The sequence below is a fragment of the Ornithodoros turicata genome, chromosome 7 (assembly GCF_037126465.1).
Source record: "Ornithodoros turicata isolate Travis chromosome 7, ASM3712646v1, whole genome shotgun sequence".
Taxonomy (NCBI): domain Eukaryota; kingdom Metazoa; phylum Arthropoda; class Arachnida; order Ixodida; family Argasidae; genus Ornithodoros; species Ornithodoros turicata.
Window position 1 is genome coordinate 31,890,394 of NC_088207.1, and position 27,880 is coordinate 31,918,273.

Below are 27,880 nucleotides of genomic sequence, written 5' to 3' on the forward strand. Positions count from 1 at the left end.
TTCCAACATATTTCCAAGAGATACGCGGTGACCAATTTTGAACACCTGTCAATACAGCATGTCAATAGCTCCGGCAATAGAGAATCTAGTGATTTTCAACAGAAAATTTATCTACCATTTTAATTTAGCGATCCTTTAATTAATATATTTAAATTATCGAAAATTTATAGGTCCTATTTGGTAGTGTGTCTACTTAAGTTCTATAGTTTTGCAAAGCAGGTTTTCACCAGGGACAGCAGATCCATACAAAAATGATGACATTTCGACTTTCTGTTCACTTTTGTCTTTGGAAAGTCAAGAAAAAGGAAGTCCGAATAAAATGAACAGACTTTCTTTTTGAAGAATGCTTGTTTGAAGATCCAGTGAAGATCCAGGAAGATGCTTGTTTGAAGAAGATGGAATGCTTGTTTGAAGAAGATGGAAATGCTTGTTTGAAGATCCAGGATGACTAAACAAAATCTATAGCCGCTTTTTGGACTGTAGTCAATAAAAAGCCAAAGTTAAGAGAAACGCCAAGGAGGCCAAAGTATATCCAAATGAAGTCAACAGACTGGCCAAATTAATTTTCATAAGGGTCAGGATTTGTCTCTAGAGCCTAGGCGGTGTTTGCGCTCTCTGACCTGCGTTGAAAGACTCCCAGCAGTTGTGATGAGGAAACGAAAATCAACCTTCCAGGAGCAATGTTCCCAGACGCATGGCAGATTGCGCATCGTATGACGTCATATTCTTCTTAAAACTAGAAATGAAATTAATCTTCACCACTGTCGTCACGTGCTTGTTCCACCTTCAGCTATTGAGGCACACGAGTTTTAATTCATTCCTCGGACCGCTGAACAGCTTTCCTAATCAGACTGTCTGCTCCGAAAACGTCCTACATTTTGTGAAACTGCTCGATGACAATGTTGCACCGTGTTGGTGTGTTCACTGCAAAAGCTGCAGTGTTGTTTAGAGCATTGTATTGTTCTGTAATGTCGACTACTTATGCTTTCACTGCCAGATAGCAGTTAGCATTATGAAAAAATAAATTTTATGATAATTCCGTGTCACATAAACAAGCAATGTTTTGGGGGAGGGCACCGAGATCCGATAGGAACTTTCTGAGGACGCGAGATTTATTCCAGAGCCGCACTTTTAGTGAATAACTATTTCACGCTTTTTGTATAGAAACGTGAGAAAGGACGATCCACCAAGAAGCTCACCCATAACAATTCTATTTATTGCGTGAAAAATATGCACATGCAATGCTCTACTGTCCTTTTCTCATATAGCGGAGGTGAGGATAAAAAATCTGTAATTGCAATTTCGTCATGTGCTGCGTCCTTGTAAAACCTGTCGTAAAGGGTGCGATATCGCGAAAGAACCGTAGAACCGTCCTGTTTAGACTCAGAGTATAGACTCAGGCTGCTCTTGAACAAGATATGTTTCGCGGCAAACAGGACGACGGCGATGCGAAATTATTGCACGTGGTTCTCTTTTGAAAGAGAGGAAGGACGAAAGATTCTGACCTAGTCAAGTCACGATGCCTCTCCAAAGAATATGGGGCACACATAATTTTTCATGTGAGCGATACCTCTCACCAGAGACGAAATTCTACGTGTTTCCAAGCTCCAGAGAGCTAAGATGATCTAAGCATAAGCATCCAGTTCTTTGCACAAGTCTGAACGGTGAGGAAGGATTAAAAGATGGGTGATATGCACGCTATTGCTACCCTTGTTATGGCATCAAGAAGGCAAGTAACATTTAATTTCATTTTCATTTCATTTATTTACTTTAAAGACCTTCTGCTGAGGGTTTTACATAAAGGGCAGAGGGTTAGTATGTCACAGGGTTTATGAAAAAAAAAAGACTAGTTCAAAACAGGTACAAGGAGTAAGGACAAGGGTCAAAGTTACGGTTAAGGGCCAAAAGTTACGGTCCATCTCAGAGGGAACGAATACTCATACAGCGAAACACAAACTTCATCAATTCAACAATAAAATTCATACAACAATACAATTTGTCAAGAATCAGTTTCGTCCAACTTGAAACAGGTAATTGCACAAAGAGATAAATGTGGATAGGTTTGATGTTATGTGTGCAGGAAAGTCATTGCAGTTAAACAATATAAGTTGACGAGGGGAGTGTAAAAATTTTCATCCCCATTTTTTTTTCTTTATCACATCACCATCACCAGTGTAGATTTTTTTTTATACGCACAAGGGGAGCAAGTACCTAGTGTAGGTAGCCTAGACGTTGGAATACTCTGTGTTGGCGGTGTGCTGGATGTGGAAAAGGGTGACTAGTAGAGCTTGTGTAAGAAAGCTATAGGCCAGAAATTCTTCGTCTAATATGAAATGGAACAACAAGAAGCTGTGCTTTAATGGTGGAGGCACTGTAATCACGAACTATGAGCCTAGCTACTTTGTTTCGCACTGACTCTATCTTATCGATTAGATTATGCTGAGACGGATTCCATATTATAGATGCATATTTCAGTTGTGGTCGGAGTAATGTCGCGGGGAAGGGAGCAACTTACACTGTTAGAAATGAGGGGATGGGAGGGGGGGGGGGTGTAATGGCAGGATAGGCTCTTAGAAATGAACTTCACCGCATAGCACGCTCCTAACCAACCATTATCTCGAATGATATCGTTATCTGCCTTGATTTGTTGAAAACGGGAGGCGTACGACTTTTTTGTGACACTTATGCTGTTCATAATTGTCAAAAAAAAAAAAGGCGTACGCCTCCCGTTTTCGACAAATCAGGGCAGATAACGATATCATTCGAGATTATGGTTGGCTAGGAGCGCACTATGCGGTGAAGTTCATATTTAAGAGTGTAGTTTCTAACGAGGCTAGGTGTTGGTTACGCCTGATGAAGCCAAGTGTTTTGTGTGCTCTGGTTACGATCGAGCTAACTTGAGTGCTCCATACTGAAGGATTTTTTTTTTTTTTTTTTTGCGAAGAAACATCACAGCCTTCGCCCTTACATTCGGGAGTGCAGTTTGGTGCTCACCATGCGCCGAAGTATTAACTGTGCCATGGAGTACAGTAGCTCATACGACATTAAAATCCAACTCATCATCACCATCATTATTGTCTGCGCATGCGCTAACAGCTGTCCACAACAGTTATCGATGGCTTGTTGGGGAGGCACGTTGTGACAAACGGTAGTCATGTTCAACGTGAGAACGGCATGCTGGGTGCCCGGCCATTTTTTCTGGTATATTTAAGGACTAGAAGATAATATAGTATTTGAAATATTGTATATGTAACTTCTTGACAATTATTATTTTCATAGTTAAGTGTAATAAGATTATACCAATAAATCTTTATATATGTATAATGAAGCTATACTTCAGCGCCCGAGATGTCGTTCCTAGGCTGAACAGGATAATTAATAAGGGCCGCCGTCCGCAACGCAGAGACCGCTGACTTTCAAGGCACGCTGCCGGAGCTCCCTGCGAAGGCACTTCCCGGAGTCAGTCTTCGGGATGGCTTCAATAAAAATAACGCCGCCGTGCAGGTGCTTGTATTCCGTCAGCTGAGCTGCAAGGAGAAAGGAATACGAAAGGGTGTCCGCATTCTCTTAACAGAACTTCACCACATAGCACGCTGAAACGGGCTATGAACTCTACCAACCTACACTCTTAAAAATGAACTTCACCGCATAGCACGCTCCTAGCCAACCATAATCTGGAATGATATCGTTATCTGCCCTGATTTGCTGAAAACGGAAGGCGTACGCCTGTTTTGTGACAATTATGAACGGCATAAATGTCTCAAAAAAGCGTACCCCTCCAGTTTTCAACAATATAGGCAGATAACGATATCATTCGAGATGATGGTTGGCTAGGAGCATACTATGCGGTGAAGTTCATTTTTAAGAGTGTAGAGAAGAACGTTATTTGTACCTCCGCGGTGGCGTCTGATTGGGTGCTACAATTTTTCAAATGACATAACAATGGATGGATGTATCTGGAATGCGGTACGTCTACTCGCCCGTATCCGAAACAATAGATTGTAAATAGAATTACGAAGCGTAGAAGAACAATGTTACAAATATTACACCCGTAACTAGATACCTGCAGGTAGGAGTTCTTACCTCCTTGAAGGCCAACAACTGAAGACGTACCGTATACTGTGTCCTACAAGAGGCTTGACAGAAGGGAGCTTTCCAAAGACAAGAACTTTGGATGGCACGCGTTATGATGTTCGTTATTCAGATGGGAAGAAAAAACAATTACACGTGCTGAAATATGGCGCCGAGAGAAATTATTTAGGACCAAGCGACAATATTTTTCTATCTATAAAGTCTGCGGTGACCACGTGCTGTGCGTTTCTTTCTATCTTCTCTTTTTTTTTTTTTCAACGGGCATATTGAATGGAAACCGCTTCACTGTAATAGCTTCCTTTCCACCGTATTTCCACAGAAGTCAAAACTGTGAAGGAGCAGCGCACCATATCACCACTGAGTATTTTTCTCAAGTGTGCCCTCTCGGCGCACTTCTTCCAGCTACACGTAAATGCGCCTGACTATTATTATTCACGTAAAGGAACACATTCTAAACGGCAATGTCCGCCGAACTTCCGTATCTGATAGTATGACGCACTCTAAAAGCAGAACTCCACCGCATAACACGTTCATTACCAATCGTTATTCAGAATGACTACCGTGCTCTTTCCATCCATATTCCTTATCTCCATATTTTGTCTTTTTTTTTTTTTTTCAATTAATGAATCAATTTTGACTGATATGTTGAAAAACGGAGTCTCATACCCTTCGGTGGCCCATTGGATATATCCCAAACAAAACAATATTTCAGCCCAATATTGGCCCAATACAGGGCAAGTATTGCCAATGTCCCGCCAATATTGGGCCACGACGTTGTAACGCTTGGGATGATAACCTCCGTAAACGAGGCCCGCTCTCTTCTCAAATCGGAAGCGATGGACGAATCAAAGCCTGTCAATGTAGTGTAGCTCCGTACTTAGACTGCATTTACTGAATAAGACTCGTGGCTTCCGCAACAGAGACTTACATTGTACAAGCTCCTTCAACTCCTCCGCTACTTGGTCAGGGGAAGGATGACGAGGCTCTTTGAGTACAACCATCGCAGTTGGAGCTTCACCGTAATCCTCGTGTGGCACTCCCACAACAACCGCCTCTGCGACCTCTGCATGGCTCAGGAGCAAGTTCTCGACCTCCGCTGGAGCTATCTGGTTGTCCAAACACTTTATCATGTCTTTGATCCGGTCCTTGACGTAGAACCGTCCTTCACTGTCATAGCTGCCAAGGTCCCCTGTTGCAATTGAAAAAAAGAAAAAATTTCTGGATGTATATGTGCGGGAAAATATGCTACATAACACACTGTGCACCAAGCATTGCTACGAATGATAGGGTTATCGCTCTTGATTGGAAGAGAGGGGGTGTACGCCTTTTTTTGTTTCAGTTATCAGAGACTGGGAGGTACCCGGGTTCGAATCCCGCTGCCAGCTGTGCTGTCTGGGGTTTTTCCCGAGTTTTCCTCAGACGCTTTCAGACATATGTCGGCACAGTTCCCATAGAAGTCGGCCCAGGCGCACATTCCCCCAGGGCGTAAGTCGTGACGTTGCCCACTTCTGTGAGGCCGACAACGGCGAGTCCTTTCACCACCACCGCCACCACGTTTCAGTTATGATATATCCAAACTGACACAACAACAACAACAACTTTATTCGAATGTTGGTGAGTGGGAACTTTCATCGCAAAAAAAAAAAAAAAACACAAAAAAAAGAAAAGAAATGAGCAGTTTCTAGAGTGATTCCGGGCGGTGACTGTCCCGTCTGGATGTTTTCCCTGGGTTTTCCTCAGACGTGGCGTTAAAACAAACGTCGGCACAGTTCCCTGTGAAGTTGGCCCAGGACGAACGATTTCCTCTGCGATAGCCGTTACCGAGCACGCCTGAGCGTGGCCCGCTATACAGCAAGCAGTTAAGTCACCATCACCACGCTTGTGCCACTTGCTGTGACTGCTAATGTAGATTACTGCAACTTTCAAAGTGACCGTTAAGGGCTGGTATAGGATGTCTATAACGACCGGCCAGGTGATTCAGCATTCTCGGTTCGGGGAATTGGTCAGGAGCACGTGAAATAAAATGCAATGGATGTGTGCAAGGAAGTCTACTTTTCGACAAAATAATTTACGCCACATACTTACCAGTGCGGAAAAAACTGTCCTTGTCGAAAGCCGATGAAGTTGCTTGAGGCTCACCGTCATAGCGAGTGAACAGAGGAGGTCCCTGGAAGAGGATCTCCCCGTCCGTTCCCGCTGGCACAGCCCTTCCCGTGACGACGTCGATAACCTGGTCAAATAATGTTCCTTAGAACATATGTTTTGCGTAGGGTAAGTCTGCTCGAAGGCAAAACGTTGGTTATTCGTTTGAACCAATATCAATATCGTCGCAGTCATGTTGAGACTGCACACATTATAATTAAAGCTTTGGAAGCCACCTCGAGCATATATTTTTTGCCGCGTAATGTGAACACACTACTTTCAGAAACAGTCACGCAAAATGTTTATTTTGGGAAGCGCATATTTCCTGATAAGTTTAACTCACGAGAGTGCGCGCAGCTGCGGCGATCTCTCCCAGCTGCTCCAGGCGTGTTGTGACGTCAGGTCATTCGAGCATTTTTATTGGCTGCAAAGAGTCGTCTGCTACGGCGCGGGAGCAAGGCATCGTACTGGCTCGCTCTGCCTCAGACGCAGAACCGGTGGTGCCAAATTCAACAGCAAAAGGGAAGAAAGAACGTGTGGGCCTCGCTATTGGTCGGATGACGTGACATCGCAGAGTGGGAGCCGAGTGAAGCCAGGTCGCGTGGCTCGGTGGTTAGCGTGCTGGCCATGTCACGTCGAGACTGGGAGGTATCCAGGTTCGAGTCCCGGTGCCAGCTGTGCTGTCTGGGGGTTTTTCTGGGTTTTCCTCGGATGCTTTCAGACATATGTCGGCACAGTTCCCTTAGAAGTCGGCCCAGGACGCACATTCCCCCAGGGCGTCAGTCGTGACGTTGCCCACTTCTGTCCGATAACGGCGAGCCCTTTCACAACCACCACCACCACCACCGAGTGAAGGAGCTTTTATAGTGGCCCGCGAGATTGAAAGCCCTCTTGCGCAGGAGCAATTGCATGCAGCACCCGTACTTTTCTGCGCATATGTGTCCCAGGCTTGTTATCCTTTCAGTTCTGCTTATCCTGACACATATTTCTTTCGGGCCGTTCCATTCTCCTTTAAAGGGAGGGTCCGCCCCAAAAACAGTGCAATATCAATCTGTACCGTATTATATTTCAGTGAATACAATTTATTATCCACAAATGGCACAGATGGTTAGAAAAGGAATATTTTCCTTTGAGTGATTAAGCGCACCTCCACGGAAAAGCAGTCCAGCAACACTGGGCTGCACCTCACTGGTATTCCTTGTGTACGGCTTTCTGTGCTGTTTAGTTTTTGCTGCTGGCGAATATTTTAGAACGAAATGGAGGTAGAAGATGACTGCTTCCTCCATGTGGCACGAAGATGTTAGAAAGCGCGTGCCCGAAAAAACAGCCCAGGCAAGACTACCGGTGACGTCACGCATGATACAGGAGGTTGGAGAGGGAACCTTCTTAAGTTGCGGTTTCGTTTTGATCTTCCCAGCTCTTTTGGCAAACGTGTCCCCGACTGCCAAACCAACCATGTTTCTCATTTCGGAGGAATGCGTCGAACTTATTTACAAAGCCATCATAATAGTTTCGGATTGTCTCGGAGTCTCCCTTCAAGGCACTTCTGTGCTAAACCAGAGGTGTTTAAGGGTTTGGTCACTGGAAGCTCGTCATGCGACATCAACGACCTCCCTAGCCCTGCTCTATTGTTGGCCCGTCATCAGCCGACGACCGACGCCATTTTGATGCGGAGCGTTGTTTACGATGCAAAGAGGGAATACACGTGCGCACTTCATCCTTCGAAAGCTGTTCGTCCCTATAATTTCGGCAAAAAAAGCCCCCCTCCTCCATATCACATGAGGCTGTCGGTCCCATATGCCAACAATTCCGGTAGTTTACACCGAGCGCAACAAAGCACCAGCTGGCGGGCCGCATGAAAATGGCGCCCACCAGACGGATTCCGCTCGGACTCGGGCTTTTTGGCCCGCGCAACGACGACTCTGACTTCAAATCAGGCTCCACCCACGAGGCGGCAGAACATGTGAGAATAGACAAACTCTCTATATAAACGGCTTTGTGCTAAACGTACTTTGCACTTGCATGACGGTGCGACGAATCCCACAGTAGCCTCGCGCGTGAGCTGACCCGGTGGCGTCATGGCTAGGAATCCTCCCGCTTCAGACATTCCGTATCCGTTCTGGAAGCTGTCCAGCTCGAATACCTTCAGAGCCTTTCGAATCAGGGCCTCCGTAGCTACAGCTCCGGCGATGAACACCTTCTTCAGCGAAGGCAACTTGACTTGAAGACTTTCCAGTTGGACCAGTAGTTTTTGAAATGCTGTTGGGAACGCGCACATACTGGTAACCTGCGGAATGACGTGTTCTTAACCCGTAAGCAAACAAAAAAGGAAATTAACACAGAACTTCACCGTACGTTAACACAGAACTTCACGCCTCAGGACTAACATACTCAAGGCCAACGATTGCACAGAATGATATACCGCTGTTACTCCTGATTTGTGAAAATCGCAGCATGTATATGTATGTGTGTATGTGTGTGTGTGTGTGTGAGATGGTGAAGCCTCACCGAGACAGCGTATAAGTGGACATGCATAGGCGATATGAGAGGCCAAATGTAAATGGAGGCAAATTATTTGAAACCGAAGTAGTCGAAGGTAACTAAGAGTAAGAGGTAAGAGTAATTGGAGGTAATTAGATGTAATTAAAGGCAATTATAACGAGTTAGCTGAGTTTAAAGGTAACGAATGTAAGATATATGTAATTAAGTGAAAGATGAAATGAAACTAAAGAATACCGAAGGTAACCTCAGGTTATACCGGAGGTAATTAAATGTAATTAAAGGTAATTAACGTCTATTAAAGGGAAATTGAGAGTAATTAAGGCAAGTAAACGTAATTAAAGATAATTAAGGCAATTCAAGATTACCTCAGGTAACTTGCGGTTACCTAAGGTAATTAAGGGGTAATTACAGGGTAATTGAAAGTAATTAACGATAATTAAAGGTTAATTAAATCGACACACATATAGTAATTGAAAGTGTCAAACCGGAAATCAAGCATTGACGTGAGGTGACAACTGGAAGTCAGGTTAGACCGGAAGTAGAGAACCGGAAGTCGAGTTGGACCGGCAATGCATACCGGAAGTAAAGTATAGACGGGATGTGGACAAGCGGAAGTCGGGTTTAGACTGGAAGTGGGCAACCGTAAGTTGGGCTTAAACCGGAAGTGGATATCCGGATATCGGATATATACCCGGAATGGATAAGTCAGGTATGGACCGACAAAGGCCGTTAATGCTAGCGCATTTCTCTCGCATTTACCGCTAAATCCCCGGTGACTTTTTTGTGGCAATTAACATGACTGTATAGATATGTCACAAAAAGCGTACGCACCGTTTTGTGCGGTGAAGTTCTGTTTTACTGAGAGTGTGCGCATATTCACCGTCGGAACGCGACACATATGGGGAACATGACTACATTGGGTATGTTCTCTGAAGGACAGAACACAAAGCTGTTAAACCTTATGTGCGTTGACGGTGCTGATAAAGCCTTCCACGGGCATCCTGTTACTCCCAACGACAGATAATGTACCATAGCACAGGGACGATATGTAAAACACGAAGCCAGAAATGTGGGTGATAGGGTTCCAGGCCAGCAGGACGTCCTTATCTTCGAACAATTTCAAGCACCTGCGTATGAATACAGTTGTGGCTCAGTGTGCTTCATTTATGATAGGTCATGAACAACCACCGGGTACATGGAAAACAGGAAACGCTGGTGTTACCTCATAACTTCCATCGCAGAAATCAAGGCGTAGTGAGAAATATCCGTTGCTTTCGGAAGTCCAGTGGTCCCGGAGGTGTACGTAAGAACTGCTGTTGCGGATTTTGTCTCGCTTATGGCACAGGGCTTAAACAAGGAGGTCTCAACGCTTTGGAAGTTGGCAATGGGGAAGAATCCGTCAGCAGGCCCCAGCGAAAATTTTCCCTAGGACACAGTGATACTTTCAGGAAGTTGTTTTGTTTTCTCTTTTTCTTCTAGCTAAACACTGTGACATTGCTGAATCGTTGTCAGATTCAGCATCTTGGACATTCGTGCCGTTAAGCACTGTCTACCTTCGTTAAGACGTCATTCGTTTTTGGAATGCAATGTATAAGCAGTTCGGCTAATCAGGCATTGGAGGTCAAACACCACATTTCAGCCTAACACCGCTCAGTTGCAAAGATTCAGGAAGGACTGTACCACTTGCTGACCTTTTCCTCAACTCCCGTTCTAGAAGGAAGTGAGAAAAATGTCTTTCCACAATTTTCGAATAAATTTCAGTTCTCTATATTCATATCATATCTAGGTACAGCTCAGACACTCGAGGCACCACTTACCTTAAGCGAAACTTCATCGCTGATGCTTCGCACTTTTTCGGCATGTATGGCGTCCAGGACAATGAACGACGCCCTGCTTGTTCTTAATATGTAAAGGAGCTCCCCTGAAATAAAAACAGATACATGGGGTATAATAGCCATCAATGCAATATACAAAAGCGTGAGCCAATCCGCGGCATTTCGCACGAGCCAATAACAAACAGAAGACCAGTTACCTCGAGTAAGTGTGGGCTTGGCAAGCACGACGGCGCCGCCAGCAGCAATGACTCCGTAACAGGCCATCATGGCTTCTGCTGAGTTCGAGAGGTGCACGCACACCCGGTCTCCTGTTTTCAAGCCCTGAGATCTGTAGCCATCGGCGTACCGCTGGATGCCTTTTAGTGCAGCGTCAAAGGTTACACGCCTTTCGCCATCAATCTGTAAAATTGTAACGATGCCTGTATACAAGAAACGCATACGCATGCATGTATCTTGTTTTTCTTCCCGTACACTAATAATAGAATTTCACAACATGGGACGCTCTTAGCCAACCACCATCACGAAAGACATTGTTCTGACCCCTGGACGGTTGAAAAACGTGAGGTGTACGCCGTTTTGTGGTGCTTACGCAGTTACCTTATTTGTCACAAAAAAAGGGGGTAATGAGAGAATCGGCTCGCCGTTGTTGGCCACACAGAAGTGGGCGTCGTCACAACTATAGTAAAAAAAAAAAAAGACGGATGGAGGATAGAGGATGAACGGTGGAGATGCACAAAAAGGTGTACGCTCCGCGCTGTCCACAAAGCGGGGTGTCACCAAAGCGGGTGTCCACAAACCCTGTGTGTCTCCGTCTGTGTGTAACCGTGCCCCTCCGTCTAATTTTTGCTTCACTGATATTACTAGTAAATTCCTACCAAAATTTCTGAGCAAACCCTACATGGTCGATTTGTAATATCGGTGCCTTCAATGCCACCAGAAAGGGACCAGTTCATTCGCAGGCTTGATCTCCCGAGTGAATTCGAACACAGATTCTTCGAGTTCAGGACAGTTGAAACGGAGCTTTTTGGTTCGCCGTTTTCCGCAGCTGTGGACAACGTTCCTAACGACTTACAAATGTAAGTGATTGACCTGCAGTGCGACGCACCGATAAGAAGAAGTTGGCTGAAGTTGGTGCGGGTTTGTTTCATCCGAAGATCGTATGTTGTCGCAGGGAAACGTGCCTATGTTCGGTACAACATACGTCTAATAATAATAATAATAATTCGTGGCTTTACTTCGCGAGACAACTATGGAAACGTACGTCTGCAAGCAGGTGTGTTTTGTTTATCAATAAGTGAAAGTTACACTCACAACTCACACTCACTGATACCACCAAAGGTTGACGAAATAGTTAAACACAAAAAAGACTGTGCCAAGTTTCCTCAGCACACAACAAATAAAAAGGATTGCTGACCCTGTGATCCAGCAATGGCAAGTTTTGTGTTGTGTCATGTATAGTATATATGAGAAACAAAAAGCTACCCCAAACCCGTGGTATGCGGCCCGAGCAGTTCCTCCATGGTTCAATGCGGCCCACGGACAGGAAGGTTGGTGGTGGTGGTGGTGATGGTGAAGTGGCTCACAGAGGTGGGCAACGTCACGACTGACGTCCTGGGGAATGTGCGCGTCCTGGACCGACTTCTAAGGGATCTGTGCCGACATATGTCTGAAAGCTCCCCGTCCGAGGAAAACTCAGGGAAAAACCCCAGACAGCACAGTTCGGCACCTTGCATCTAGGCGATCACCCAATCTCGTGTAGCCTAATGTCTTTCTGTGCTCCCCGCGTGGTGGCATATCCAGGGGTGGATCCATTACTTTTCTGAGAGGGCGGTCCAGCCTTGGCCAGCATGGTAGATACACAATATAGGTCACTCAAACCTTAGCTTCCTATATACTATATGCCTGCCCAGTGATCCCGAAACACACATTCGCGGTCGTCCACAATGGTGGCAGATTTTTTTTTTTTTTTTTTGCGTGGGCGGCGCCTGATTGTAATGGTCGGCGGCGGCAGCGCCACCCTTGCACGTGTGACGGCGGCGGCGACCGCCGCAACATGGCGTAGCGGCGTTTTGTGGTGCCTGGATGCACGAGATGAGCAATATACGCATATACGCTTCGTATCCCATTCGGGGAGCACCAGATGACCAGGATGTACGACAACACTGTGAGAGATCACCCTCCCTTACCTAGAGCATTTAGAGCCCCTGGCCGCTATGTCGTATCGCCTCACCACGACCTACTACTATTCGTCGTGCTCCTTACAGCGTGGAGTCCCCGAGGCGCAAGTAGACCTGTGCGCCGATGCCGCTTTGACCGGCGGCGGCGTAGGGCCGGTCACCTGCGGCGGCGGCATCAGCGGCGCGAGGGCGTAAACGCGTAAGCCGTCCACAAGCGTAAGCAATCGTGGCCTGCGAGGTGTATTGTCTAGACTACAGTCGAAACCACATCCTAAAAGGTTTCACTTTTTATATGAAAAAAAAGAAAAAGGTCTAACCGTAACAAATTTATCACAAACGATAGATATACTTCGATCACATTTTGACCAGAAGAAGCCGTGAAAGCCCGTAATCTGTGCACAGTTGTTGCACACGCTTTGTACTCTGAGAGGGAATTTTTAGGGAGGGAGGGAGGGCATAGTTGTCATGCACAAACATCAACCCGGCCAGTGGGGAGAGGAGGGGCAACGGCCAACTTGCCCCCTTCGCGGTGGGGATCAACCTAATACTATCTCAAATGAATGAAAACAACAATAATAATAATGACAGTATAAGAGCCACAAAGCTCGAGCTTTTTCTACACGTCTCCTTTTACCAGTGTTTTACATTCGTTTAGCAACGGTGAGATTTTCATGTACCAACATACTCACTTATCGAAGGGCTTATCTCCATCCTTCTCTTTCGCGTCTGTCAGTCGCTCCTCGCAGAAGAAATCAGAGCCAATCTTCCGCGTCTTGTCACTGTCTTGCAAAACTAAGGCAACTAAGGTGCCAAAGTAACGCCACACCGCGCTCGTTTTAAATGCACTTGAGTTCTTATCAAAAGAGAACAGCGACACGCACTTCAAAAACGGAGATCCAGTCTCTGATGCCATGACAGTTCAATACTCGCGAGGCCAAGACCGGCCGAAGTGTGCGAAACCACTTTGAGCTTCCCGCTCCGCAGCGGAACCGATTGGAACACGGAACGCGCGCGGGATATCGGCGCGCCGGAGTGGCGCCAGCGGCCGCGTCGGCGCGCGGAGAAATGGCAGCGGCGGCTGCGCACAGGTCTATGCGCAAGACGCCACTTCGCAGGCGCTAGACGAGCTACACTGAGGAGTCGAGTTTCACCACCTCACGCTTATTCACACTATGAAGGAGGTCGGACACCTCTTCGTAGAGGAAAATAAGAAGAAAGAGTTTTTTTTCCTAATTTTTGCAGGAAATTTATCGATTTCACTGAGTTTGGAAATCGATGTACCGCTATGGAAAGCCGCCAGGATGCAGTGCCAGCGCAACTGGCAGCGGCGGCGCCGCAGAAGAGGGTGGCGCGCCAGGCGAAAACGGCGTTGGCCGTAGGTCTATTTCCTACACTCTTAAAAATGAACTTCGCCATACAGCACGCTCATTGCAAATCATCACGAATGACAACGTTTTCGCCCCTGATTTGTTGAAAACGGGAGGCGGGGTCTTTTTTGTAGCCATTATGTACGGTATAATTGGTACAAGAAAAGGCGTACACCTCCCGGAGAGAACGTTGTCATTCGGAATGATGGTTGGCTAGGAGCACGCGATATGGTGAAATTCATTTTTAAGTGTGTAGGGTGCTGATAGTTATCTCGATCCGCAGTATCGGTTATTACGCTGTCCCCCTTTTAGTGTAGATCACAACCGCGGTGGCGTCTGACAGTCTGAGACATACGACATAAGACTCAAAAGGGAACGTACGAGCAACGCTAACTGGCGCAGCGTCTTTCGATAACCACTGGCTTATCGAGCGATCACGGAGGCCACTGCACGGCGTGCACCGCACACAGGACGCTTATCTCCGCTAAGCGCGGTAGAGCAGCGTATGCACCGATCATACGGCAGCGTAGGCTTATGGGGTTGGCAAATGCTGTCCCTGCACTGACTGTCTGCGTTTCCGACCCTAGGAAACCGGCTCCCCCGTACGGTAGCGTGAACGGCCGATTTTGCCTCACTGAGCAGGCATGCTGTATATAGGTATGATCATCCTGCCCATTGTGCCTTGGGGTAGTGGGCCGCACCTTATGTGGCGAATTTCCGCGTTCATTATCATTAATTTATTTGTTGTTGTTGTTGTTGTATATAGGAGGCTACGATCTTAAAATGAACTTCACCACATTGCACGCACCTAGCCAACAACCATCCCGAGTGACATCGTTCATTCCCCTGATTTGCTGAAAACGGGGGGCGTACGCCATTTTTGTGGCAACTATGAACTGCATAATGCCACGAAAATGGCGTACGCCCCCCGTTTTCGTTAAGGGAGAGAACGTTGTCACTCGGGATGATGGTTGGCTATGATCGTGCTATGCGGTGAAGCTCTGTTTTTAGAGCGTATGATTATACACTATGTGAAGACAGAATCTGAGGAGGGGGCCAGGACGTCCTGACCCCCCCCCCCTTCTAGATCCGCCCCTGGTGCACTCGAACTGGACAAATTAAGTTGGGGTGTTGGTGGTGGAGTGCTACTTCCGAGCGGCCTGCCTGGCGACGTGTTGCGGGGGGATCGTGCATCCTGGGCTGACTTGACAGGGAACCCTGCCGACACTTGTCGTAAAGCGGTAGACTGGAAATTGTAAGGAGCATTAAAAAATGGATGGGGCCTGTCAATCACATTTAGGAGTTTTCCCGCCAGGTTGGCGATTACACTTCTGTGCTCTCAAGAATGGCAGATGAGCTAGCTAATCCGAAGCGGACAGTTCTAAAACAGTACCTAGCTGTACTTCACCGTTCAGGATGCTGAAGACCAACAGTTGCGCAGCATGATAGCGTTATCACTCCTGATTTGATAGCGTTATCACTTACAATAGCTATCCCGTCGGAGTGTCGCAGCATCCATCGCTCGGTGTAATGGTAGAAGGATAGGTTGTCCGGGTAGTCTATGTCAGGATACGGAGAGTAGACGACGCCTTCCTCCATCGTGGCCGTCCGTTCCATGATTGGTGTACCTGCCGACAAAAAAAAAAAAAAAAAAAAAGTTGAACAACCCATATACAGGGTGTTTCACCTAACGTGATAAAAAAATTCTAATACAGGGTGTCCATGCTAAGTGTGAACAGATTTTTTAAAAATATATCAATCACTTTTTTCCGAGATGAAATCAATTGCAATATAGCATATGCTGAAGGGCACTCCCTAGGGGGGCATTAACAGACTCCTAAGGGAATGTCTTAATTCACTTTCAACAATTAACTTTTTAATTATAAAAGCTACGAAGTTGCTCCAATGAGAACATCTGATCTCTTCGATCACCAGATACCAAAGCCGTTTTCAGAACAAAAATCCGTTCGATAGATCGTTCGCAAAAAATTCGTGAAGGAATGCCATTTTTTTTCTTTATTTTATTCATTGTGCATCTCTAGAGACGCGTCTTTCCTTCGCCCCCAATACGAAAGGATGAAAGAGCACACTATCGCCTCTTGCGTCCTGGAAAAAGATTAAAAGAAAACAGAAAATGCAGCCCAAGATAAGGGCAGTCGCGATAGAGTCACCCGATAGATTTATGTTTTTGTTTTGTTTCCGCAAGTTAAAGCTAATCTTCGACGCATGAGGCGGCACTGTGCTCTTTCACCCTCTCTCACACTGGGGGTAAAGGAAAGCCGCTTCTTTGAAGATGCGCAATAAACCCAATAAAGAAAAAAATGGCGTTCCTTCACGAATTTTTTGCGAACGATCTATCGAACGGATTTTTGTTCTGAAAACGGCTTTGGTATCTGGTGACCGAAGAGATCAGATGTTCTCATTGGAGCAACTTCGTAGCTTATAATTAAAAAGTTAATTATTGAAAGTTAAAGGACGACGGAAACGAAAATAGGCTGCACAGCTATTTGCCTCATATTGCGATGTGTACCAAAACAATCCGGAATTCGACTTAGATTTGCGTATATTAGTTGAAACGCCGCCACAATCGCGATATAAAATTCGGCCGTGGAGCACTCTGAGCCCCTGGTGAGCGTCGCCGCGCCGCCGTAGCAGAGCACGGAAGTGACGCACGTTGGCTCTCCTGTTGGAGTTCCTGACTTTCATTTCGCTTCATTTCATTTGGTGTTTCGGCGTACGTCTAATTCCTGCTACGGGGAAAGAACGAAGACGAAGAAGCAAGTACGAACCCATCTCTCATAGGATATATTGTCTTCAGACTTCCACGAGATCTCCGAATCAAACATCTTCAGGCGTTATTCAGAATTCGCCGTGTTTGTACCGTGCAGCCGCACACGGAGCGCGAGAGATATTTGACGTCACGCGCTCCTCAGATTTTCCCGCAATGCTTGGCGCGCTCCATGGGCGATCGTGTCGAGTGGGCGGCCCAGCGCTCTCGTAATCGTCAGAAATATGGCCATCCGCACAGCGTACTTGCAAAATACTAGTGGCACCATAATTTTACATAATATTTACACCTTGTTCGGTCCCCTTTTTGCAATGGACAAATTTCGTTTCCGTTGTCCTTTAATTAAGACATTGCCTTAGGAGTCTGTTAATGCCCCCTAGGGAGTGCCCTTCAGCATATGCTATATTGCAATTGATTTCATCTCGGAAAAAGTGACTATATATTTTTAAAAAATCTGTTCACACTTAGCGTGGACACCCTGTATATATATATATATATATATACATATATATGCGAGGGTGGTTCCATAAGTTTCCGGCCCGAAGTAGAAAATGCGCGCGAATTTGAAAATGTGATTAAGGACGCGTGGCGCCATCTGTTGGAGGGCCGGAGCACCACCCTCAACCCTCTCCATGCTTTTGTCGGTTGGAGAGAGGCATTTCAAACAGCCAGGGTGCACTCTTCAGTTAAAATGGAAAAAATCGAGTACCGCGCTGTGATAAATTTCTTGACAAAAGAGGGACTTTCGCCTAAAGAAATTAAAGCGCGACTGGACAACGTGTACAGGGTAGCCTCTCCGTCGTACACAACGGTAAAAGACTGGGCTAAGCAGTTTCGACTGGGGCGAGAGTCCATTGAAGATGATCCAGGTGATGGTCGTCCAGTGGAACACAAGAAAATTTGTCTCTTGTCGAGGAGGAAGTGCTGGGCGACAGGCGTCTGAAGGTGAAGGAAATCTCAGAAAGGCTGAGGCTTTCCAAAACAACCATTTTTCGCATCATCGGCGAGGGCCTTCACATGAAAAAGGTCAGTGCGAGATGGGTGCCACGACTTCTCTCGTCACTTCAAAAGCAACAGCGCGTCGTCTGTGCCAAAGAGTTTTTTTGCACTGTCAAGAGAACGAAGAAGAAATATTGAAGGCAATTGTCACAGGGGATGAGATTATGGTGCTCTACTATGATCCCCTTTGGAAAAAGGTGTCGATGAAATGGCGCAAACCAGCAGAAGCACCCCCCAAGAAAAGCCAAGGTCACACAATCCACAAAGAAGATTATGGCAACAATATTTTGGGATTGTCACGGGATCCTCCTCATCGACGTCAAAGAGAGGAACGCCACAGTGAATGCGACTTATTATGCTTCACTCCTGCACCGACTGCGAGACGCCATCAAGGAAAAGAGGCGCGGCAGGTTGAGTCGAGATGTCCGGTTGCTCCAGGACAATGCCCCTGTCCATACGGCTTCTGTTGCCAAGGCTGCACTGAAGGAGTGCGGCTTCGAAGAAATCCACCAACCACCCTACAGTCCAGACTTGGCACCGAGTGACAACTTCCTGTTCTCAAACTTGAAGAGGGATCTCAGAGGACGTAGATTTCAAAACGATAGTGAGGTGCAAGAGGCAGTTTTCCCAGCATTTTGCGGACAAAACTTCGGACTATTTTTTCAAGGGTATAACAATGCTGGTTGAAAGGTGTCAAAAGTGCATCGAAGTTTAGGATGACTATGTCGAAAAGTTATACAGTGATGCCCTGATTTACTCTTATTATTTACTCTTTCAGTGATGAAAGAGTAAATAGCCGAAGCTCTGTAGCTGCACGTTGAGCATATGTTTACAATTTGATCGTAAACTTCCAGCCAAGTACAGCTGTTTCGTCCTACTTGGGACTCGTCAGCCTGGCGTAGGGAAGTGACACTATCTTGGGTCGGCGCTAACTGTGCGTCTCGGCGAGACGTCAATGTTCCACGGTGACGGCGCCACCTGTGGAGGCCGCAGTGCAAGCTAGCAAGTACATATACGAAGGGTAAATAGCCGAAGCTCTGTAGCTGCACGTTGAGCATATGTTTACAATTTGATCGTGCACTCCCAGCCAAGTACAGCTGTTTCGTCCTACTTGGGACTCGTCAGCCTGGCGTAGGGAAGTGACACGATCTTGGGTCGGCGCTAACAGTGCGTCTCGGCGAGACGTCAATGTTCCACGGTGACGGCGCCACCTGTGGAGGCCGCAGTGCAAGCTAGCAAGTACATATACAAAGGGTAAATAGCCGAAGCTCTGCAGCTGCACGTTGAGCATATGTTTACAATTTGATCGTGCACTCCCAGCCAAGTACAGCTGTTTCGTCCTACTTGGGACTCGTCAGCCTGGCGTAGGGAAGTGACAGGATCTTGGGTCGGCGCTAACAGTGCGTCTCGGTGAGACTTCAATGTTCCACGGTGACGGCGCCACCTGTGGAGGCCGCAGTGCAAGCTAGCAAGTACATATACAAAGGGTAAATAGCCGAAGCTCTGTAGCTGCACGTTGAGCATATGTTTACAATTTGATCGTGCACTCCCAGCCAAGTACAGCTGTTTCGTCCTACTTGGGACTCGTCAGCCTGGCGTAGGGAAGTGACAGGATCTTGGGTCGGCGGTAACAGTGCGTCTCGGTGAGACTTCAATGTTCCACGGTGACGGCGCCACCTGTGGAGGCCGCAGTGCAAGCTAGCAAGTACATATACAAAGGGTAAATAGCCGAAGCTCTGTAGCTGCACGTTGAGCATATGTTTACAATTTGATCGTGCACTCCCAGCCAAGTACAGCTGTTTCGTCCTACTTGGGACTCGTCAGCCTGGCGTAGGGAAGTGACAGGATCTTAGGTCGGCGCTAACAGTGCGTCTCGGTGAGACTTCAATGTTCCACGGTGACGGCGCCACCTGTGGAGGCCGCAGTGCAAGCTAGCAAGTACATATACAAAGGGTAAATTGCCGAAGCTCTGTAGCTGCACGTTGAGCATATGTTTACAATTTGATCGTGCACTCCCAGCCAAGTAGAGCTGTTTCGTCCTACTTGGGACTCGTCAACCTGGCGTAGGGAAGTGACAGGATCTTAGGTCGGCGCTAACAGTGCGTCTCGGCGAGACGTCAATGTTCCACGGTGACGGCGCCACCTGTGGAGGCCGCAGTGCAAGCCAGCAAGTACATATACAAAGGGTAAATAGCCGAAGCTCTGTAGCTGCACGTTGAGCATATGTTTACAATTTGATCGTGCACTCCCAGCCAAGTACAGCTGTTTCGTCCTACTTGGGACTCGTCAGCCTGGCGTAGGGAAGTGACACGATCTTGGGTCGGCGCTAACAGTGCGTCTCGGCGAGACGTCAATGTTCCACGGTGACGGCGCCACCTGTGGAGGCCGCAGTGCAAGCCAGCAAGTACATATACAAAGGGTAAATAGCCGAAGCTCTGTAGCTGCACGTTGAGCATATGTTTACAATTTGATCGTGCACTCCCAGCCAAGTACAGCTGTTTCGTCCTACTTGGGACTCGTCAGAGTGGCGTAGGGAAATGACACGATCTTGGGTCGGCGCTAACAGTGCGTCTCGGCGAGACGTCAATGTTCCACGGTGACGGCGCCACCTGTGGAGGCCGCAGTGCAAGCCAGCAAGTACATATACAAAGGGTAAATAGCCGAAGCTCTGTAGCTGCACGTTGAGCATATGTTTACAATTTGATCGTGCACTCCCAGCCAAGTACAGCTGTTTCGTCCTACTTGGGACTCGTCAGCCTGGCGTAGGGAAGTGACACGATCTTGGGTCGGCGCTAACAGTGCGTCTCGGCGAGACGTCAATGTTCCACGGTGACGGCGCCACCTGTGGAGGCCGCAGTGCAAGCCAGCAAGTACATATACAAAGGGTAAATAGCCGAAGCTCTGTAGCTGCACGTTGAGCATATGTTTACAATTTGATCGTGCACTCCCAGCCAAGTACAGCTGTTTCGTCCTACTTGGGACTCGTCAGAGTGGCGTAGGGAAATGACACGATCTTGGGTCGGCGCTAACAGTGCGTCTCGGCGAGACGTCAATGTTCCACGGTGACGGCGCCACCTGTGGAGGCCGCAGTGCAAGCCAGCAAGTACATATACAAAGGGTAAATAGCCGAAGCTCTGTAGCTGCACGTTGAGCATATGTTTACAATTTGATCGTGCACTCCCAGCCAAGTACAGCTGTTTCGTCCTACTTGGGACTCGTCAGAGTGGCGTAGGGAAGTGACACGATCTTGGGTCGGCGCTAACAGTGCGTCTCGGCGAGACGTCAATGTTCCACGGTGACGGCGCCACCTGTGGAGGCCGCAGTGCAAGCCAGCAAGTACATATACAAAGGGTAAATAGCCGAAGCTCTGTAGCTGCACGTTGAGCATATGTTTACAATTTGATCGTGCACTCCCAGCCAAGTACAGCTGTTTCGTCCTACTTGGGACTCGTCAGAGTGGTGTAGGGAAATGACACGATCTTGGGTCGGCGCTAACAGTGCGTCTCGGCGAGACGTCAATGTTCCACGGTGACGGCGCCACCTGTGGAGGCCGCAGTGCAAGCCAGCAAGTACATATACAAAGGGTAAATAGCCGAAGCTCTGTAGCTGCACGTTGAGCATATGTTTACAATTTGATCGTGCACTCCCAGCCAAGTACAGCTGTTTCGTCCTACTTGGGACTCGTCAGAGTGGCGTAGGGAAGTGACACGATCTTGGGTCGGCGCTAACAGTGCGTCTCGGCGAGACGTCAATGTTCCACGGTGACGGCGCCACCTGTGGAGGCCGCAGTGCAAGCCAGCAAGTACATATACAAAGGGTAAATAGCCGAAGCTCTGTAGCTGCACGTTGAGCATATGTTTACAATTTGATCGTGCACTCCCAGCCAAGTACAGCTGTTTCGTCCTACTTGGGACTCGTCAGAGTGGCGTAGGGAAATGACACGATCTTGGGTCGGCGCTAACAGTGCGTCTCGGCGAGACGTCAATGTTCCACGGTGACGGCGCCACCTGTGGAGGCCGCAGTGCAAGCCAGCAAGTACATATACAAAGGGTAAATAGCCGAAGCTCTGTAGCTGCACGTTGAGCATATGTTTACAATTTGATCGTGCACTCCCAGCCAAGTACAGCTGTTTCGTCCTACTTGGGACTCGTCAGAGTGGCGTAGGGAAATGACACGATCTTGGGTCGGCGCTAACAGTGCGTCTCGGCGAGACGTCAATGTTCCACGGTGACGGCGCCACCTGTGGAGGCCGCAGTGCAAGCCAGCAAGTACATATACAAAGGGTAAATAGCCTAAGCTCTGTAGCTGCACGTTGAGCATATGTTTACAATTTGATCGTGCACTCCCAGCCAAGTACAGCTGTTTCGTCCTACTTGGGACTCGTCAGAGTGGCGTAGGGAAGTGACACGATCTTGGGTCGGCGCTAACAGTGCGTCTCGGCGAGACGTCAATGTTCCACGGTGACGGCGCCACCTGTGGAGGCCGCAGTGCAAGCCAGCAAGTACATATACAAAGGGTAAATAGCCGAAGCTCTGTAGCTGCACGTTGAGCATATGTTTACAATTTGATCGTGCACTCCCAGCCAAGTACAGCTGTTTCGTCCTACTTGGGACTCGTCAGAGTGGCGTAGGGAAATGACACGATCTTGGGTCGGCGCTAACAGTGCGTCTCGGCGAGACGTCAATGTTCCACGGTGACGGCGCCACCTGTGGAGGCCGCAGTGCAAGCCAGCAAGTACATATACAAAGGGTAAATAGCCGAAGCTCTGTAGCTGCACGTTGAGCATATGTTTACAATTTGATCGTGCACTCCCAGCCAAGTACAGCTGTTTCGTCCTACTTGGGACTCGTCAGCCTGGCGTAGGGAAGTGACACGATCTTGGGTCGGCGCTAACAGTGCGTCTCGGCGAGACGTCAATGTTCCACGGTGACGGCGCCACCTGTGGAGGCCGCAGTGCAAGCTAGCAAGTACATATACAAAGGGTAAATAGCCGAAGCTCTGTAGCTGCACGTTGAGCATATGTTTACAATTTGATCGTGCACTCCCAGCCAAGTAGAGCTGTTTCGTCCCACTTGGGACTCGTCAGCCTGGCGTAGGGAAGTGACATGATCTTGGGTCGGCGCTAACAGTGCGTCTCGGCGAGACGTCAATGTTCCACGGTGACGGCGCCACCTGTGGAGGCCGCAGTGCAAGCCAGCAAGTACATATACAAAGGGTAAATAGCCGAAGCTCTGTAGCTGCACGTTGAGCATATGTTTACAATTTGATCGTGCACTCCCAGCCAAGTACAGCTGTTTCGTCCTACTTGGGACTCGTCAGAGTGGCGTAGGGAAATGACACGATCTTGGGTCGGCGCTAACAGTGCGTCTCGGCGAGACGTCAATGTTCCACGGTGACGGCGCCACCTGTGGAGGCCGCAGTGCAAGCCAGCAAGTACATATACAAAGGGTAAATAGCCGAAGCTCTGTAGCTGCACGTTGAGCATATGTTTACAATTTGATCGTGCACTCCCAGCCAAGTACAGCTGTTTCGTCCTACTTGGGACTCGTCAGCCTGGCGTAGGGAAGTGACACGATCTTGGGTCGGCGCTAACAGTGCGTCTCGGCGAGACGTCAATGTTCCACGGTGACGGCGCCACCTGTGGAGGCCGCAGTGCAAGCCAGCAAGTACATATACAAAGGGTAAATAGCCGAAGCTCTGTAGCTGCACGTTGAGCATATGTTTACAATTTGATCGTGCACTCCCAGCCAAGTACAGCTGTTTCGTCCTACTTGGGACTCGTCAGCCTGGCGTAGGGAAGTGACACGATCTTGGGTCGGCGCTAACAGTGCGTCTCGGCGAGACGTCAATGTTCCACGGTGACGGCGCCACCTGTGGAGGCCGCAGTGCAAGCCAGCAAGTACATATACAAAGGGTAAATAGCCGAAGCTCTGTAGCTGCACGTTGAGCATATGTTTACAATTTGATCGTGCACTCCCAGCCAAGTACAGCTGTTTCGTCCTACTTGGGACTCGTCAGAGTGGCGTAGGGAAATGACACGATCTTGGGTCGGCGCTAACAGTGCGTCTCGGCGAGACGTCAATGTTCCACGGTGACGGCGCCACCTGTGGAGGCCGCAGTGCAAGCCAGCAAGTACATATACAAAGGGTAAATAGCCGAAGCTCTGTAGCTGCACGTTGAGCATATGTTTACAATTTGATCGTGCACTCCCAGCCAAGTACAGCTGTTTCGTCCTACTTGGGACTCGTCAGCCTGGCGTAGGGAAGTGACACGATCTTGGGTCGGCGCTAACAGTGCGTCTCCGTGAGACGTCAATGTTCCACGGTGACGGCGCCACCTGTGGAGGCCGCAGTGCAAGCTAGCAAGTACATATACAAAGGGTAAATAGCCGAAGCTCTGTAGCTGCACGTTGAGCATATGTTTACAATTTGATCGTGCACTCCCAGCCAAGTAGAGCTGTTTCGTCCCACTTGGGACTCGTCAGCCTGGCGTAGGGAAGTGACATGATCTTGGGTCGGTGCTAACAGTGCGTCTCCGTGAGACGTCAATGTTCCACGGTGACGGCGCCACCTGTGGAGGCCGCAGTGCAAGCTAGCAAGTACATATACAAAGGGTAAATAGCCGAAGCTCTGTAGCTGCACGTTGAGCATATGTTTACAATTTGATCGTGCACTCCCAGCCAAGTAGAGCTGTTTCGTCCCACTTGGGACTCGTCAGCCTGGCGTAGGGAAGTGACATGATCTTGGGTCGGCGCTAACAGTGCGTCTCGGCGAGACGTCAATGTTCCACGGTGACGGCGCCACCTGTGGAGGCCGCAGTACAAGCCAGCAAGTACATATACAAAGGGTAAATAGCCGAAGCTCTGTAGCTGCACGTAGAGGTGTGCGCCGTGGGCATTTTTTTCGGCGGCGGCGTAGAGCACGTTGAAGGCCCGGCGGCGGCAGTGTCAGCGGCGTCACGCCGATGCTGTCATATCGCGTTAGCCCCGTGGGCTGTCAATATGTTCTCTTCTCCAAAGGGGCGCACGAACACCTCAGAGCGGGGGTATTTTCTCCATCATAGACACCGCGACGGTGGCAGTATTTACTGTATCTTGCACCAAACAAGTGCGTCAGCACTGGATAGTATTATGAAAGAAAACCGAACACACAAGGAATATTAGAAGTAAAGCACTTCAAGAAGGTCGTCGCCCAAGAACTTCGACTGGGCGCGTTAAGTGCTGGAGAAAACAACATAGCTAGATAATCAGAACGACGAGCCATCCCTTTAATGGCAAATACACGTAACAGTTATAGCGAGTGCTGAACGTTCACAGGACGGCAACGCGTAAAAGCTCTGTCCACTGATCCAGTGGCTCGAACGGAAGAATGCGATCGTTAGCAAACAATATGACATAAGGCGCACCCACCACGTCATTGAACAGTATTTTTGCAGAGGCTGTAGTTATCATGGATAAAAGCTTTAAAATCATTTAATTTCTCAGCCCTAAATTTTCGCGATTCGAGTAGGGATATATTCGCAACAACTAAATTTCGCGCGCTCCTCGAGTTCCTCGAATTTTCCCGATTCGCAAAATTCGCGAAAATTAAGGTCTCGCGAAATTAAAAGGGCAATCCACGTGAGACGACCAAGTGCTTCGGAGCGATTGAGATGATTGGTGTAGGTGCTAATCTGTTGACCAGATAGATCGCTTTCCAACCCAGATAAGGCGAAGCTCGCGTCATTTCTGCGCTCGGAAATTGCGTACTTCTTGTTTCGGCTCATTTACATAGCGACATTCAGCGTCAGACATTTCAACACACGTGCGCGTTTAACAATTTCTTAAACATGGAATGGCTTTCAACAATGAATATCTTCCGTTCCGCTATCCCATTTTTACGCGAAATCCCTTAATTAAAGAATTAATGAATTTGAGGTAATTAATGAACTCAAATGCGGCATCTATTTCGTTCCGCTGTTTTTTAAACAAAAATTTTGTGAAGAATAAAAAAAAACACCCTGTATATGGATAATGACCAGTGCTATGGTGTTGGTGGATGACCGGCAAACAACCTGCAAGAATTGAATGACAAGTTTTCCTGGAGTTGTGCCTCCAGGGTCGACTATGAAACGAAACTCTAAAGCATAAGCAGCATATCAGGAGATGAAATTGTTACTGCTAAAAACACCACAAATGAAGCCTGGAACCTAAGATGAAAGGAAAACAAACAAAATATTAGGTATGGGAGATATTCGTTTATAGAAAGTGGATCAAAATGGGCACATTACACAGCCGCGCCGATTTTTCAACATCGGCGGCGGCGGCGGCGCCCCGACAGTTTTGGTACGGCGGCGACGGCGAGGCCCCGACCTCCGGCGCCGGCACTTCGGCGCGGCGGCGCACACCTCTAGCTGCACGTTGAGCATATGTTTACAATTTGATCGTGCACTCCCAGCCAAGTACAGCTGTTTCGTCCTACTTGGGACTCGTCAGCCTGGCGTAGGGAAGTGACATGATCCTTGGTCGGCGCTAACAGTGTGTCTCGGCGAGACGTCAATGTTCCACGTTGACGGCGCCACCTGTGGAGGCCGCAGAGTGTCCGGTGAGAAAGTATAATTAAATTTATAAGAATAGGTTTAGCTTCAGAAAATTATGAAACTACTTGGAATACACGCACACATACGTAAATATCAGCAAGCGCACCTCGCACGGGGACGATTCTGCGGCTGTCAAATTTTTGTACAAATCTTCAGAAAAAAAATGTGATTTCGGTTGGAATAGGATGCTATGGCCATTGGCTTCCGAATTCATCAAGCAAAACGTTATCTCTTGTTGGCTAATTTTCGAGTTCAATTAGCGAAATTATCTTAATTAATGTATGACGCGAATGCACACGGCCTGAATCTGTGGCAAAAGTATGTGTTTGTGTATTCCAAGTAGTTTCATAATTTTCTGAAGTTAACCCTATTTTTAGAAATTTAATGACACTTTCTCACCGGACACCCTGTATATTGCGCGTTATATAAAAAGAAAATTTATTACATTGATCCGATGCCACGCGCTATACACTATATATAAGTTGAATGCGTACACTCCGGCAGAAATGTGTCTGGTTGGGAGGAAGATGCACACAGCTATACTATAAGCACTCCATGCACTCAATATCACAGACCGGTTCAGCCGACAACTCCACCAATGAGACTGCCAAGAAAACATTAACGGCGACATCGTGAACAAAAATACCGGATGAACCGGTGCAACCGTAGCGCAGACTATGGCAACCACGGAACGCTAACAAAGTGTCACCCGTTGACGTGGCGCCCTTCTAACAGAAGCGCTCACCTGTGGCTTATTTGCTTCTCCGCTCCAGCTGTGTGCTCCGCAGTCAGCCGCCCAGCCGATATATTCGAAGCTTGTGAGTGTTGCACCCGAATGTGTAACGCGGAACTTGATCTCCATTTCCTGGACGGTGAATATAGGATGACAAACAAGCGGTGGAGTTTCGTTATGTGTTTGCAAATGTAAACATACGCGGCATATTCAAATGACCAGAATATAAACAGACACACATATACACATAGGAATGATTGGGACACGCGTAGTGTTCATTTGGCACGGGTGTTGGACGTTCCGTTGAGGAGCGTCACTTTGATATCTCGCACGGGTATCGCCTGGAAAGATACATATTCATATCACTTTTGTTCCGCACCTTATGTGGCGAATTTCCCCATTCATTACCATTAATTTATTTGTTGTTGTTGTTGTTGTTCCTGGAAAACGTCTGCACTCTTAGAAAAAGGTTGCAAAGTTCTACATGCTACCTTACTCTCAAAAAGGGAACTTCCCCGCATATCACGTTGTCCGCCAAGCATTGCCACGAACTCTACACTCTTAGAAATGAACTTCACCGCATAGTACACTCTTAAAAATGAACTTCACCGCATAGCACGTTCCTAGCCAACCATCATCTCAAATGATATCCTTATCTGCCCTGATTT

The 27,880-nt window shown here is 47.7% G+C and overlaps 2 protein-coding genes across 2 annotated transcripts in view; one reads left to right on the forward strand and one right to left on the reverse strand.

The window, feature by feature from the left end:
• LOC135400854 (uncharacterized) overlaps positions 1–27,880 on the forward strand; it is a 148,013-nt gene that overhangs the window by 105,657 nt on the left and 14,476 nt on the right. The gene's annotated exons all lie outside the window — the stretch shown is intronic.
• On the reverse strand, positions 2,727–27,345 carry LOC135400845 (uncharacterized). Its single transcript, XM_064632779.1, has 10 exons — positions 27,225–27,345; positions 15,601–15,743; positions 10,769–10,970; positions 10,554–10,657; positions 9,959–10,161; positions 9,695–9,863; positions 8,246–8,521; positions 6,178–6,322; positions 5,021–5,281; positions 2,727–3,527 (listed from the first exon to the last, which is right to left on the reverse strand). Exons 2-10 carry the CDS (start codon positions 15,730–15,732, stop codon positions 3,376–3,378), a joined length of 1,644 nt encoding a protein of 547 aa, XP_064488849.1. The 5' UTR covers positions 15,733–15,743; positions 27,225–27,345; the 3' UTR covers positions 2,727–3,375.

Coding starts and splice junctions, on each gene's coding strand:
- LOC135400845 (XM_064632779.1), bottom strand. CDS start 15,732: ATGGAACGGACGGCCACGATGGAGGAAGGCGTCGTCTACTCTCCGTAT. Junction 10,162..10,553: donor GCGATGAAGTTTCGCTTAAG/GTAAGTGGTGCC, acceptor ACTGTGTCCTAG/GGAAAATTTTCGCTGGGGCC. Junction 6,323..8,245: donor CACCGTCATGCAAGTGCAAA/GTACGTTTAGCA, acceptor TTATTTGACCAG/GTTATCGACGTCGTCACGGG.